Here is a 14,128-nt window from a genome sequence, read left to right as displayed (position 1 = left end):
GCCCGGTTTCAGGTCCAGCGGTGCCAGCCACAAATCCGTCTGTTCCTTTATTCCCCTCCAAATTTCCTCCCCTGTGTGCTGCTTATCCCCAAGGCAGATCAGCTTCAGCAACGCTTGCTGATGCATGCCAACAGCTGTGCTGCACTGCTTCCACGATCCTACTGCTGCTGGGTTCGCGTTTCCGGATGAGGTACAGCTTTGAGATGCGTTGGAGGAGAAGGAGTCAGAGAGGTAGGTGCTGCTGTTGTTATCCAGTGGGAGGGACGGCGGTGCAGCTGTTTGCGGCATGGGCAACACCCGCGCCGTAGCAGGTGAGGAATCGCTGCCAGGCTCCACAAGGTTCACCCAGTGCGCGGTAAGGGAGATGTATCGACCCTGGCCAAACGCACTCGTCCAGGTGTCAGTGGTGAGGTGAACCTTGCAGGCAATGGCATTCCTCAAGCTTCGGGTTATTTTGCTGACCACGTGCTCATGCAACTCAGGCACTGCAGAGCGCGCAAAGTGGTAGCGGCTGGGAACCACGTAACGTGGGATGGCCACTGACATCATGCCCTTGAAGCGGTTTGTCTCCACCACTCGATATGGCAGCATTTCGCAGGCCAGAAGCTTGGCTATGCTGGCTGTTAGTGCCACGGCCCGGGGGTCATTTGCTGGCAATTTCCTCTTGCGCTCAAACATCTCTGAGACAGACAACTGAACCGTAGGGCTGCACACTGAAGGGCTGTTGGTTGTAGTGTTTGATGAAGACTGGGAGACCTCAAGAGCACTATTCCGGAAAGTGACAGTGTCAGCGTCGTCTGATGTTTGTGAATGTTGTTGTGAACCACGCAATGGCTGGGCTACTGCTGCTGCTGAGGAGGGTCTGGTGGTGAGTCTGGTGACCCCAAGGGAGGCAGTGTTGCTGGTACCCTGTCCTGCCGCGTTTGCCCACAGAGTGGGATGTTTGGATACCATGTGGCGGGTCATGCTGGTGGTGGAGAGATTGTTAATATTTTTCCCCCTGCTCAGGCGGGTCTTGCACACCTTGCAAATCACCATGGTACCATCCTCACTGCAGTCTTCAAAGAAAGGCCAGACTTTGGAGCACCTGTCTTGCTGGCGATTTCTGTTTGCGCCTCTTTTGCGTCTCACTTGAACTTCCACGCTTGTGGTGCCTGAAATTTCGCGCCACCTTCCTTGTGGCACAAGGCAAACTCGTGCAGCAGTGGGTTCTTCAACAGACTCATCTGTGCTGCTACGACGGCGATGTTCTCCTTCACATACAAAATCTGGGTCTGTGTCCACATTGTCCAAACCCTCCTCTTCCATCTCCTCAAACTCGTCATATGTGATTGTGGGCCGCCGCCGTGGAGTAGAGCTCCCCAGAACAACCTCTGCGCAGCTCACTCCAACGTCGTCTTCCAGATCTTCTCGGCCGACCTCCTGCAATTGAAACCCCTCCTGCTCAACTTGCTCTGGGATTTGGGTTTCAAAGTCCTCGGACTCGCCTTGCATTTCAGTGCGCGGTGCATTTCCCACAGTAAATGGTTGTGAATCCGGGCACAACATTTCTGGCTGTTCCATTGACCTTTGAAAGGTGGAAGTTTGTTGGGCTGGGAATAGCTCCTGCGAATACCCCATTGTGTCCTGAGGAAATTCTTCGGACTGGTTATTTGGCAGTTGTGTGCGTGGTGTCGCTGCCGGTTGTGTCAGCTTTGTGCCCACTGGCTCCTTGTAACTGGCTGAGGACTCGGACCTCGTGCGTGATGTGCTGGTGCTGCTTAACCCACTGCTGGACGCTTGAGAGGTCATCCAATTCATTAACTGGTCCTGTTCTTTTGGATTTGTGAGGGTTGATTTCCTGGACAACATGGGCGGTATTGAGTGGGTTTTCTTCGGTGCTCCACTGTGGCCTGTACGTGAACCGTCCACGGAAACACCTCTTCCCTTGCCCCTCCCTCTTTCACAGGATTTCTTCTTCATTTCACTTATCCTTAAAGTACACGCTGACTGGCAGCAGTACAGTGGCAGTACAGAAATGCTATATAGTGGTGGGTGAGCGGTGTACTACTATTCCCAGCAGCGACACAGAGCACAATGCTATACAGTGGTGGGTGAGCGGTGTACTACTATTCCCAGCAGCGACACAGAGCACAAGCTATACAGTGGTGGGTGAGCGGTGTACTACTATTCCCAGCAGCGACACAGAGCACCATGCTATACAGTGGTGGGTGAGCGGTGTACTACTATTCCCAGCAGCGACACAGAGCACAATGCTATACAGTGGTGGGTGAGCGGTGTACTACTATTCCCAGCAGCGACACAGAGCACAATGCTATACAGTGGTGGGTGATCGGTGTACTACTGTTCCCAGCAGCGACACAGAGCACAATGCTATACAGTGGTGGGTGAGTAGTGTACTACTATTCCCAGCAGCGACACAGAGCACAATGCTATACAGTGGTGGGTGAGCGGTGTACTACTATTCCCAGCAGCGACACAGAGCACAATGCTATACAGTGGTGGGTGAGCGGTGTACTACTATTCCCAGCAGCAACACAGAGCACAATGCTATACAGTGGTGGGTGAGCGGTGTACTACTGTTCCCAGCAGCAACACAGAGCACAATGCTATACAGTGGTGGGTGAGCGGTGTACTACTATTCCCAGCAGCGACACAGAGCACAATGCTATACAGTGGTGGGTGAGCGGTGTACTACTGTTCCCAGCAGCGACACAGAGCACAATGCTATACAGTGGTGGGTGAGCGGTGTACTACTATTCCCAGCAGCAACACAGAGCACAATGCTATACAGTGGTGGGTGAGCGGTGTACTACTATTCCCAGCAGTGACACAGAGCACAATGCTATACAGTGGTGGGTGAGCGGTGTACTACTATTCCCAGCAGCGACACAGAGCACAATGCTATACAGTGGTGGGTGAGCGGTGTACTACTATTCCCAGCAGCGACACAGAGCACAATGCTATACAGTGGCGGGTGAGCGGTGTACTACTGTTCCCAGCAGAGACACAGAGTGGCAGTAAACACAATGCTATATAGTGTGGGTGAGCGGTGTACTACTGTTCACAGCAGCGACACAATGACTGGGGGGACCCTGGCTAGCCTGGCTGGAGAGAGAACTACCCTGCCTGCCTACCCAAAGCTAAACCCACAGACAAATGGCGGAGAAATGACGTGGATCGGGTATTTATTTACCCGAAACACGTGACCCGTTCGGCCAATCAGAGCGCGTTCGGGTCCGAACCACGTGACCCGTTCGGCCAATCACAGCGCTAGCCAAACGTTCGAGGAACGTTCGGCCATGCGCTCTTAGTTCGGCCATATGGCCGAACGGTTTGGCCGAACACCATCAGGTGTTCGGTCGAACTCGAACATCACCCGAACAGGGTGATGTTCTGCAGAACCTGAACAGTGGTGAACACTGTTCGCCCAACACTATTCACACCTAGACTAGGATATTGCTTGTATTGTATTGATTTCCTGTGTATGACTCTTAGCTAACTCTGACTCTGATCCTGCTTTCTGATTCTGTACTTCTGCCTATCTGCCTTATTAGTTGCTGAACCTCTGCCTGATTACCGATTACTCTCTTGCCTCACGATTCTGTACCGATACTTACCTCTCTGTTGCTGAACCTCTGCCTGATTACCGATTACTCTCTTGCCTCACGATTCTGTACCGATACTTACCTCTCTGTTGCCGAACCTTGCCTGTCAGACCATTCTTCTCACCAGTGGGCCCTCGCCACTGGTGATGTGCTAGCTTTACCAGCTCCTCTGGTGAAGTTATTCTTTAGTGCAGTACTATTTGCATTTTCTGCTTCTAGGCTGCAGTACAGTCTGAGTCCCCCGCTCCTCGAGTGACCACTCGGCTGCAGAACACTCCGAATCACCTGCTCCTCGGGGGATCCGGTCTCCACAGTATTGTATCTCCAGCTTGCTGGAGTTTGTACTCTATTACACGGTCAGTGTACCGATAGTACCTCACCAGCCCTCTGGTGAGGTCTCATAAAACTATTAAAGTTACGGTTGCACCAAACACTATACACTCAGCTTTTTGTGTTGCTATACTGGTATTATTGGTGATTCTGCAGATCACACATAATCAAGTATAGCGTCTGCATTATTGGTGATTCTGCAGATCACCAAATAATCAGACATCTGAGTTGCGACACCCAACCGTTACAGTAGGTCAATACAGCTATTGGAGTGGCGTAATAGCTGGTGGCAGCAGAAGAAATAGTTGTGTGGACCCTGGTGTTGGTGGGTACCACAGACAGGAGCAGCAGGAGCAGAAGGATGAGTAGGTCGATGTAGCTATTGGAGTGGCGTAGTAGTTGGTGGCAGGAGAAGAAATAGTTGTGTGGACCCTGGTGTTGGTGGGTACCACAGGCAGGAGCAGCAGGAGCAGCAGGATGAGTAGGTCGATGCAGCTATTGGAGTGGCATAATAGCTGGTGGCAGCAGAAGAAATAATTGTGTGGACCCTGGTGTTGGAGGTTCCAGGAAGCGGTGGTACTGCCGCAGTTGGGGCCTCCCCACAACTCGGACAGCACAGACACATCCCAAAAAAATTACACATCAATTGTGTTTAGATAGTTCACCATGGCACTTGTAGGTACCACGGCAAGATCAAACATTAGAAGTTTCCAGGAAGCGGTCGTACTGCCGCAGTTGGGGCCTCCCCAAAACTCGGACAGCACAGACATCCCAAAAAAATTACACATCAATTGTGTTTAGATAGTTCACCATGGCACTTGTAGGTACCACGGCAAGATCAAAAGTGGCTCCATCCCCTGGTAGGTGCTCAAAAATTTCTGAACCACCAGGTTCAGGACGTGGGCCAGACAGGGGATGTGGGTGAGGTCTCCCCGGCGGATGGCAGCAACAAGGTTGGCCCCATTATCGGACACCACCTCTCCGACTCTGAGGACTCTGTGGGTCAGCCAACGCCTCTCCTGCTCCTGGAGTTTGTCCAGGATGTGCTCTGCGGTCAGGCTTTGCTTGCCCAGGCTGACCATCTCCAGCAGCGCTTGGCAGTGGCGGGCCTTCACACTGCTGCTTCTGAGGCGGGGGCGTTTGGCAGCGGAGGGTGTGCCGGAGGGTGGAACCGGAGCAGAGGAACTTGCTGCACTTCCCCTGACCCTACTGCGGGGTGGCACCACCCACTGGCTTGATGATGCTGCTGTCCCCTCCTCACCCACTTCCACCAAACTGACCCAGTGTGCAGTGAAGGACAGATAGCGGCCTGTCCCGAACCGGCTGCTCCACGAGTCCATAGTGACATGGACCCGCTCACCCACCAATTGATCAAGCCCACGTTCCACATTGGCCTTCGTGAATCGGTGTAGTGCTGGCATGGCCGTTCGTGAGAAATAGTGCCGGCTGGGGACAGGACAATCCGGCGCTGCGCACTGCAGGAGTGCACGCATGTCGCTCCCCTCCTGCACAAAGGAGTATGGGAGGAGCTGGGAGGCCATGGCAGGCCGTTGAGTAGGCGGATCCGACGGCTGCTGGGAGGCTGAGCCCTGATCGCAAATGCCTCGGTCAGCAGGGTCTGGTGTTGCTTCTGGCTTGCACGGGAAGCCGAGGAGGGACCAGAGGAGACCACTGAGGACTGGCTGCCTGAACAGGCATCAGTGTCGGTTGGAGTGGAAAACGGGGTTCCGGTGGTGGTTTGGGGTGGAACACTGACAGTGCCAGCTTCCTTCAGCCTCAAGAACTCCTCATGCTCCTTGTGGTGTTTACCAGCCAGGTGTTTTATAAAGCTGGAGGTGCCATAGTTGGCGGGGGTGCTACCTCTGCTCAGCTTCACCTGGCACACCTTACAGGTGACAAACTTGCTCTCCAGGGTCCTTGCCTGCGAAACGCATTGCGACTCTTTACTGGGAGTAATTGAATAAACTGTATAGATGTTTTTGAAAATCGACAGTTTTTGTTGTCTGTTTATGGTTGATTGGTCCACCACCGCAACCAGAACAATTTTAAACTTTTTATCTACTTTTATCCTGCCGGCGCCTCTGTACACCTTTACGCATCCAGAAGTCCACCCTTGGTGGAAGGGTGATCTACCTTACATATTCCTTCTATCCGCAGAGAGCGACGTCTTAATCCTGAGTGGGGACAGGCTTGTTCTCCCCACCTGCCTATTCAGTGGTTGCCTTGGAGGTAACCCTGGTTTGTAAGTATAATACTTACGTCTCATTTTCTCCCACCATATTTCCAATACATATTACACTATATTGGGCTCTCGGTTTCTTCTTTCACTTTCATCACATAACAAAAAGCTCAACAGTGAGTTCAAACCCCTCTTGCTCACAGATGGCTAATTTTTGGACAGCACCCAACCACCAGTCACACCAGTCATATTCTCTCACTCAATCATTGGTCAACTATGCTATCTGTTCATATGCTAAAGTTCTGCTCACACGGGATACTTTAAATTACATATTAGCTTACCTTTGTAGTGCTGGAACTGGTTCTAATACTCGGTACTGATCCATGATCTTATCAAGCAGTTTTTGCTTTTCATGTTTAAGCTCTGTAAGTTTCTCTCTATAAGTTAAACAAAAACATGGTCTTTTAGCATATAATATACAGTTGTGTTTTCAGTTTCAAACTTGTAGTTGCTCTGCTTGCAAAATGCACATACCGTATATACTCGCATATAAGCTGACCCGCATATAAGCCGACCCCCCAACTTTTCCCTGAAAAACCAGGGAAAAATGATTGACCCCCATATAAGCCGGGGGTAGGAAATGCTGGATTGGTGCAGCCCCCCAGTGTGTCCCAGTATAGCTATTATAGTGCCCAGTATAGGTAGGTAGTGTCCAGTATAGCTAGTATAGTGCCCAGTATAGCTAGTAAAGTGCCCAGTATAGCCAGTATAGTGCCCAGTATAGCCAGTATAGTGCCCAGTATAGCCAGTATAGTGCCCTGTATAGCGCCCAGTAGGTAGTGCCTCAGTTTAGCTAGTATAGTGCCCAGTTTAGCTAGTATAGTGCCCAGTTTAGCTAGTATAGTGCCCCAGTATGGCTAGTATAGTGCCCCAGTATGGCTAGTAAAGTGCCCAGTTTACCCAGTATAGTGCCCAGTATAGCGCCCAGTATTTTTGGGGGTCAAAAATTCGGCTTGTATGCGAGTATATACGGTAGTTAAAAAGACACTGAAGAGAAAAAAAAAAAGATAATATAATGAATTGCATGTGTAGTACGGATAATCACTAAAACATTAGTGGCAAAGAAAATATTCTCATATTTTTATTTTCAGTTATATAGTTTTTTTTTTTGTGTTTTTTTTTTAATAACATTGCATCATTCTCTAATATTTGCAGTTTACAAACTACTCAGCATTCTAAATGATTTTACAGAGTAGCAGTGAACTTTTGAACCCCTTCTCTGCAGAGAAAAAGAAGATACAATGGGCTTGATTCACAAAAGAGTGCTAACTGTTAGCACGGTCATTTTCGCGTGAATTTTCGCATTGCGCGCGATCGCCAATTTTCATTATATCATAATTTTTTTCCGCTTCAGTGTATCTTTAATGACATATAGTAGAATGTAATAAATTATACAGGGTACCTAAGTTTACATTAACCCTCTGGGCGATACAATTACATCGCTCAGGAGGGGGCGCAGCACTTTTTTTTTATTTATTTTTTTTTTAAATCATGTAGCTAGCCTAGTGCCAGCTACATGATAGCCGCTGTGCAGCGGCATCCCCCCACCCCCTCCGATCGCCTCTGCCGATCAGCGCAAGCAGGAGATTTCGTTCAGAACAGGATCTCCTGCTTGGCTTCCCCCGTCGTCGTTGACATGTCATCAACGTCGTGACATCAGAGGGAGTCCCGATCCACCCTCAGCGCTGCCTGGCACTGATTGGCCAGGGTGCGCAAGGGGTCTGGGGGGGCTGCGCGGCACGGCAGGTAGCGGCGGATTGTCAGCGAGCGGCGGCGATCGGAAGTTACACGCAGTTAGCAAAGTGCTAGCTGCGTGTAATAAAAAAAAATTATGCAAATCGGCACACCAGGGCCTGAGAAATCCTCCTGCGCGACATACCCCGAGCTCAGCTCGGGATTATCGCCCAGGAGGTTACATTTCCTTGTCAGAAACGCTTGCAATATTGCTGTACATGTACTGTACATGGCCAGGGCTGGATTTACCATAACGTCCCGTACGCACATGCCTACAGGCGCCTGATGATTAGGGATGCTCATTTGGATTTTCCAGAATTGAAATTTCAGAATTTCCAATCGGAAACCTGAATTTCCGATCAGAACTTGTAAATTGGATTTGTGCCAAAATACTGCATTCATGCAATTCGGTAATTTTAGCCCAATCACAGAACTCGGGAAGCATTGGACCAATGCAACATCAACTCGGAAGTATTTGCCAATCAGAGAATGCAAAAAAAACGACCTAAAAAAAACACTACTCGGAAATCCGAAACCGATAGGAAATTTGTAGAATCAGTAATCAGCATTAACAGAAATTGGAATTTCGGTGGAATTAGATATCAGCATTTCTGACCATCCTTACTGGTGACGGAAAGGCAGCTCACTCCCCACCCCTAGTGAGCAGAGCATAAATAAGAGGTTACTCAGCCAGCTTTTGGCATTCCATTGACGAGATCTCCCTTACGCTGTGGTACCTAATGCTAAGGGACACCTAGGGTCTGGGGTCCCAGGAAATCTATGCCTATAGGCTTCTGTGATGTAAATCTAGGCCTGTAAGTAGTGCTACTCTCTCATTTGTGCTGCTTAGCTCATGATATGATGTCACAGCATTCTACACCAGAGGTTTTATTTCTGCTCTAATAATAATAATACCGTATATACTCGCAAGCAAGCCGAATTTTTCACCCCCCAAAAGTGGCCCAAAAGTTGGGGGGTCGGCTTGCTTGCGAGTCATGGGTAGGTGGGTGGGTAGGTAGGTGGTGCCCCTCTCCGCTCCCCCCGCGGCCACCGCTGCTATTACCTTAGGCGGCGCCGCTTCCTCTATCCCCGTCCTGTTCCGATAACTAACTAATTCACAGCAGCGCGCCCCCCGCTGCTGTGATGACGGAGGAAACCATAGAGAGCGGTTCCCATAGTAACGGCATCGCCGCTACAGGAAGCCGCTCTCTATGGTTTCATCCATCATCACAGCAGCGAGGGGCGCGCTGCTGTGAATTAGTTACCGGAGCAGGACGGGGATAGAGGAAGCGGGGCCACTTAAGGTAATAGCAGCGGCGGCCGTGGGGGGAGCGGGGAGGGGCACTAACTACCTACCCACCCACCTACCCATACTGGCACTATGCTAGCTATACTGGGGCACTATGCTAGCTATACTGGGCACTATACTAGCTATACTGAGCACTATACTAGCTAAACTGGGGCACTTTACTAGCTATACTGAGCACTATACTAGCTAAACTGGGGCACTTTACTAGCTATACTGAGCACTATACTAGCTATACTGAGCACTATACTAGCTATACTGAGCACTATACTAGCTAAACTGGGGCACTTTACTAGCTATACTGAGCACTATACTAGCTATACTGAGCACTATACTAGCTATACTGAGCACTATACTAGCTATACTGAGCACTATACTAGCTAAACTGGGGCACTTTACTAGCTATACTGAGCACTATACTAGCTATACTGAGCACTATACTAGCTAAACTGGGGCACTATACTCGCTATACTGGGGCACTACCTACCCATACTGGGCACTATACTAGCTATACTGAGCACTATACTAGCTATACTGGGCACTATACTAGCTATACTGGGGCACTACCTACCCATACTGGGCACTATACTAGCTATACTGGGCACTATACTAGCTATACTGGGCACTATACTAGCGATACTGGGCACTATACTAGCTATACTGGGACACACTAGGGGAATAAGGCGGCCAGCATTTCCTACCCCCGGCTTATATGGGGATCAATCATTTTTCCCTGTTTTTTTCAGGTGAAAGTTGGGGGGTCGGCTTACATGCGGGTCGGCTTGCTTGCGAGTATATACGGTAATAAATAATAATAATTTCACAGTGATGCACTTGGCTAGCATTGTGAAAAACATAAAACCTGAAGCAAGTTCTGAAGCTTCCTACACTTACTATAAGGCTATGTTCACATTATAGCAAGCGCTGAGTGCTTTTGTGCATTCTTTTTAAGCATTTTCCACCATTTTCTGAGCGTTAGGTAATTTTGTGTAAGCGTTTTTATAATCGCTTTTTTTGCGATGAGTGATTTTGAGAGTTTTTGGCCAGATTTAAAGAGGTCAGGACCTAATTAATACAAATTATTGTAATTGATAGTTTAATGAGTCTACCACCCAGGATATATAAGGGGAATGGTATCTGCAATGCTTTGTGGGTTTGTAGAGAGGAGTTAACAATGGACTCAGAGTTGGTGGTGCTGTTTGCTGCATGTGCTTTTATGAGAGGTAGGTCCAGGCCTTGTTGGTACTGGGTGCATCCCCTGAATGAGAGCCGAGATTAGAACGGCCAATTCCAGTCTATCTACCAAGACATACGGACTCATCCAGAGAAATTCTTTGCTTACACTAGGATGTCTATATCCAGGTAATTGTAACTTTTTTCAAGAATTGTGTGTGGAATACCATGTTTGAGTTTATTGTTGACCCTCTATAGTGTAAATATATAGAGAGGTCTTTGGATAGTCCAATTTAAACATACAGTACAGACCAAAAGTTTGGACATACCTTCTCATTCAAAGAGTTTTCTTTATTTTCATGACTATGAACATTGTAGATTCACACTGAAGGCATCCAAACTACGAATTAACACGTGGAAGTATAGTACATAACCAAAAAGTGTGAAACAACTGAAAATATGTCATATTCTAGGTTCTTAAAGTAGCCACCTTTTGCTTTGATTACTGCTTTGCACACTCTTGGCATTCTCTTGATGAGCTTCAAGAGGTAGTCACCTGAAATGGTCTTCCAACAGTCTTGAAGGAGTTCCCAGAGATGCTTAGCACTTGTTGGCCCTTTTGCCTTCACTCTGCGGTCCGGCTCACCCCAAACCATCTCGATTGGGTTCAGGTCAGGTGACTGTGGAGACCAGGTCATCTGGCGCAGCACCCCATCACTCTCCTTCCAGGTCAAATAACCCTTACACAGCCTGGAGGTGTGTTTGGGGTCATTGTCCTGTTGAAAAATAAATGATGGTCCAACTAAATGCAAACCGGATGGAATAGCATGGCTCTGCAAGATGCTGTGGTAGCCATGCTGGTTCAGTATGCCTTCAATTTTGAATAAATCCCAAACAGTGTCACCAGCAAAGCATCCCCACACCATCACACCTCCTCCTCCATGCTTCACGGTGGGAACCAGGCATGTAGAGACCATCCGTTCCCCTTTTCTGCATCGCACAAGGACACGGTGGTTGGAACCAAAAATCTCACAATTGGCTCATCAGACCAAAGCACAGATTTCCACTGGTCTAATGTCCATTCCTTGTGTTCTTTAGCTCAAACAAGTCTCTTCTGCTTGTTGCCTGTCCTTAGCAGTGGTTTCCTAGCAGATATTCTACCATGGAGACCTGATTCTCACAGTCGCCTCTTAACAGTTGTTCTAGAGATGTGTCTGCTGCTAGAACTCTGTGTGGCATTGACCTTGTCGCTAATCTAAGCTGCTTTTAACCTGCGATTTCTGAGGCTGGTGACTCGGATGAACTTATTCTCTACAGCAGAGGTGACTCTTGGTCTTCCTTTCCTGGGGCGGTCCGCATGTAAGCCAGTTTCATAGTAGCGGCCGTTTGATGGTTTTTGAGACTGCACTTGGGGACACTTTCAAAGTTTTCCCAATTTTTCAGACTGACTGACCTTCATTTCTTAAAGTAATGATGGCCACTCGTTTTTCTGTACTTAGCTGATTTTTTCTTGCCATAATACAAATTCTAACAGTCTATTCAGTAGGACTATCAGCTGTGTATCCACCTGACTTCTCCACAATGCAACTGATAGTCCCAACCCCATTTATAAGGCAAGAAATCCCACTTATTAAAGTTGACAGGGCACACCTGTGAAGTGAAAACCATTTCAGGTGACTACCTCTTGAAGGTCATGAAAAGAATGCCAAGAGTGTGCAAAGCAGTAATCAAAGCAAAAGGTGGCTACTTTGAAGAACCTAGAATATGACATATTTTCAGTTGTTTCACACTTTTTGGTTATGTACTATACTTGCACATGTGTTAATTCATAGTTTGGATGCCTTCAGTGTGAATCTACAATGTTCATAGTCATGAAAATAAAGAAAACTCTTTGAATGAGAAGGTGTGTCCAAACTTTTGGTCTGTACTGTATATGACACCAAAGATCGTTGATACTGCAATAGGAAATACATTAGCGTCCAATCTTCCTTAATGAAAAAGTATATGTAAGTAGAGGTATGTAGATTTATAAACAATGCTAACACATGTAAAATATATATTCATTAATGTACACAAGTAAACAGTTGTTTTGGAGTTCAAATTTTACTTTGTTTGGCTTTTTCTTTTTCCAGTAAATGATTCCATCACTTGTTTCCTACAAGTACTGTGTACATTTTTACAAAAAATATAGATTGTAGCCACAGCTAAATGTGTTTTATAACCATGTGTGTCATAAAGTTTTCAACTTTTAACATAAAATGTTTGTCCACTAGAGATGGCTCCAACCTCCGATTTTAGGTTCGCAAACCTTGAATGCGAACTTCCCGCAAAAGTTCAGGTTCACGTAAACTTTGCAAATCGCAACAGACTTCAATGGGCAGGCGAACTTTCAAAACTTCAAACATTCATTCTGGTAAAAAAAATAATGGAAAAGATGTTTCAAGGTGTCTAACACATGGAGGGGGGAAAGGCGGAGTGGGATTTCCCGGGGAAAATTACGGATTTGATGCAGAGCAGGGTTTTAAGGGTAGAAATCACATTGCATGCTAAATTGGAGGCATAAAGTGCTTTAAAACATTTTGCGTGTGTATACATCAATCAGGTAGTGTAATTAGTGTACTGCTTCACACTGACAGACCAAACTCGCTGTGTAATGCACCGCAAACAGCTGTTTGTGTAGTGATGGCCGTGCTGGACTGGTGCGCACCATGGCGAGAGTGCAGGCGATGGCGGTTTTCAAGCCCATATGGTCGCCGGGCTGAGGTAGCTCAATGACAGAACAACAGTGACTGTCCAGCTGATCGAATTTGGTCTGTCCACAATGAAGCAAAAAACTTATCTTGGGTCAGGTGTGCCCCCCAACACACTCATATAGTCGGTCATTGCTTCATTGTGATAAGCAAGCCCCTTCACCACGGCAAGGTAACGATCACGAAGGGGAATTGACACATGTACATGCCTTTTGTTTTGTTGTTGCAGCTGCAATGCGGCCAGACAAATTAGGCAGGCATGTACACGCACCAGAAAAATTATTAAAAATTCAGGAATCCACCTGGAGTCCTGGACCCTGTTGGTGGTGGCGGAGAAGGCAGTCAAGCGGCCTGCAGGCAGAGATGCTGTGTGGGGACCGACTTAGTCTTCGGGCAGGCAGTCACACAGCATGCAGGCAGAGATGCTGTGTGTGGGGACTGACAGGCAGTAGCTCTCTAAAATCCATGCCTCATTCATTTTGATAAAGGTGAGTTACTAAACACTTTTTTGACTTCTCTTCTCACTGACAATGCCTCCAGCTGCGTTGAAGGTCCTTTCTGACAGGATGCTTGAGGCAGGGCAAGCCAGAAGTTGAATGGCAAATTGCGACAGCTCTGGCCACAGGTCAAGCCTGCACACCCAGTAGTCCAGGGGTTCATCGCTGTTGTCTACATCCGCAGTTAAGGCCAGGTAGTCGGCTACCTGCCGGTCAAGGCATTGGTGGAGGGTGGATCCGGAAGGAATAAGGCGAGGTGTTGAACTAAAGAATGTCCGCATGTCAGACCTCACCATGAGATTGCTAGAGGCATCCTGTCCTTGCCTGCGTGGACATGGGAGGAGGAAGATTACTGGCAGTGGCACCTTTATTCTGTTGTGCTGTGACATCACCCTTAACCGCACTGTAAAGCATACTTGCCAGCTTGTTGTACAAGTGCTGCATCCTTTCTGCCTTCTGGTAATTTGGTAACATCTCCGCCACTTTGTGCT

The 14,128-nt window shown here is 48.0% G+C and overlaps 1 protein-coding gene across 12 annotated transcripts in view; it reads right to left on the bottom strand.

The window, feature by feature from the left end:
- Window positions 1-14,128, bottom strand: part of CCDC88B (coiled-coil domain containing 88B) — a 948,743-nt gene that overhangs the window by 183,395 nt on the left and 751,220 nt on the right. For all 12 annotated transcript variants that reach the window (XR_011024965.1, XM_068261744.1, XM_068261745.1 and 9 more), the window contains one exon: window positions 6,459-6,554. Coding sequence is in view for 11 of the 12 variants with exons in the window: in XM_068261744.1 (XP_068117845.1) it covers window positions 6,459-6,554 (96 nt within the window). In the remaining variant the exon portion in view is untranslated. The remainder of the gene's footprint in view (window positions 1-6,458; window positions 6,555-14,128) is intronic.

Source organism: Hyperolius riggenbachi, chromosome 11 (genome assembly GCF_040937935.1).
Source record: "Hyperolius riggenbachi isolate aHypRig1 chromosome 11, aHypRig1.pri, whole genome shotgun sequence".
NCBI lineage: Eukaryota > Metazoa > Chordata > Amphibia > Anura > Hyperoliidae > Hyperolius > Hyperolius riggenbachi.
Note: the sequence above shows the minus strand (reverse complement) of the source record. Positions and strands in the feature narration are given on the sequence as shown.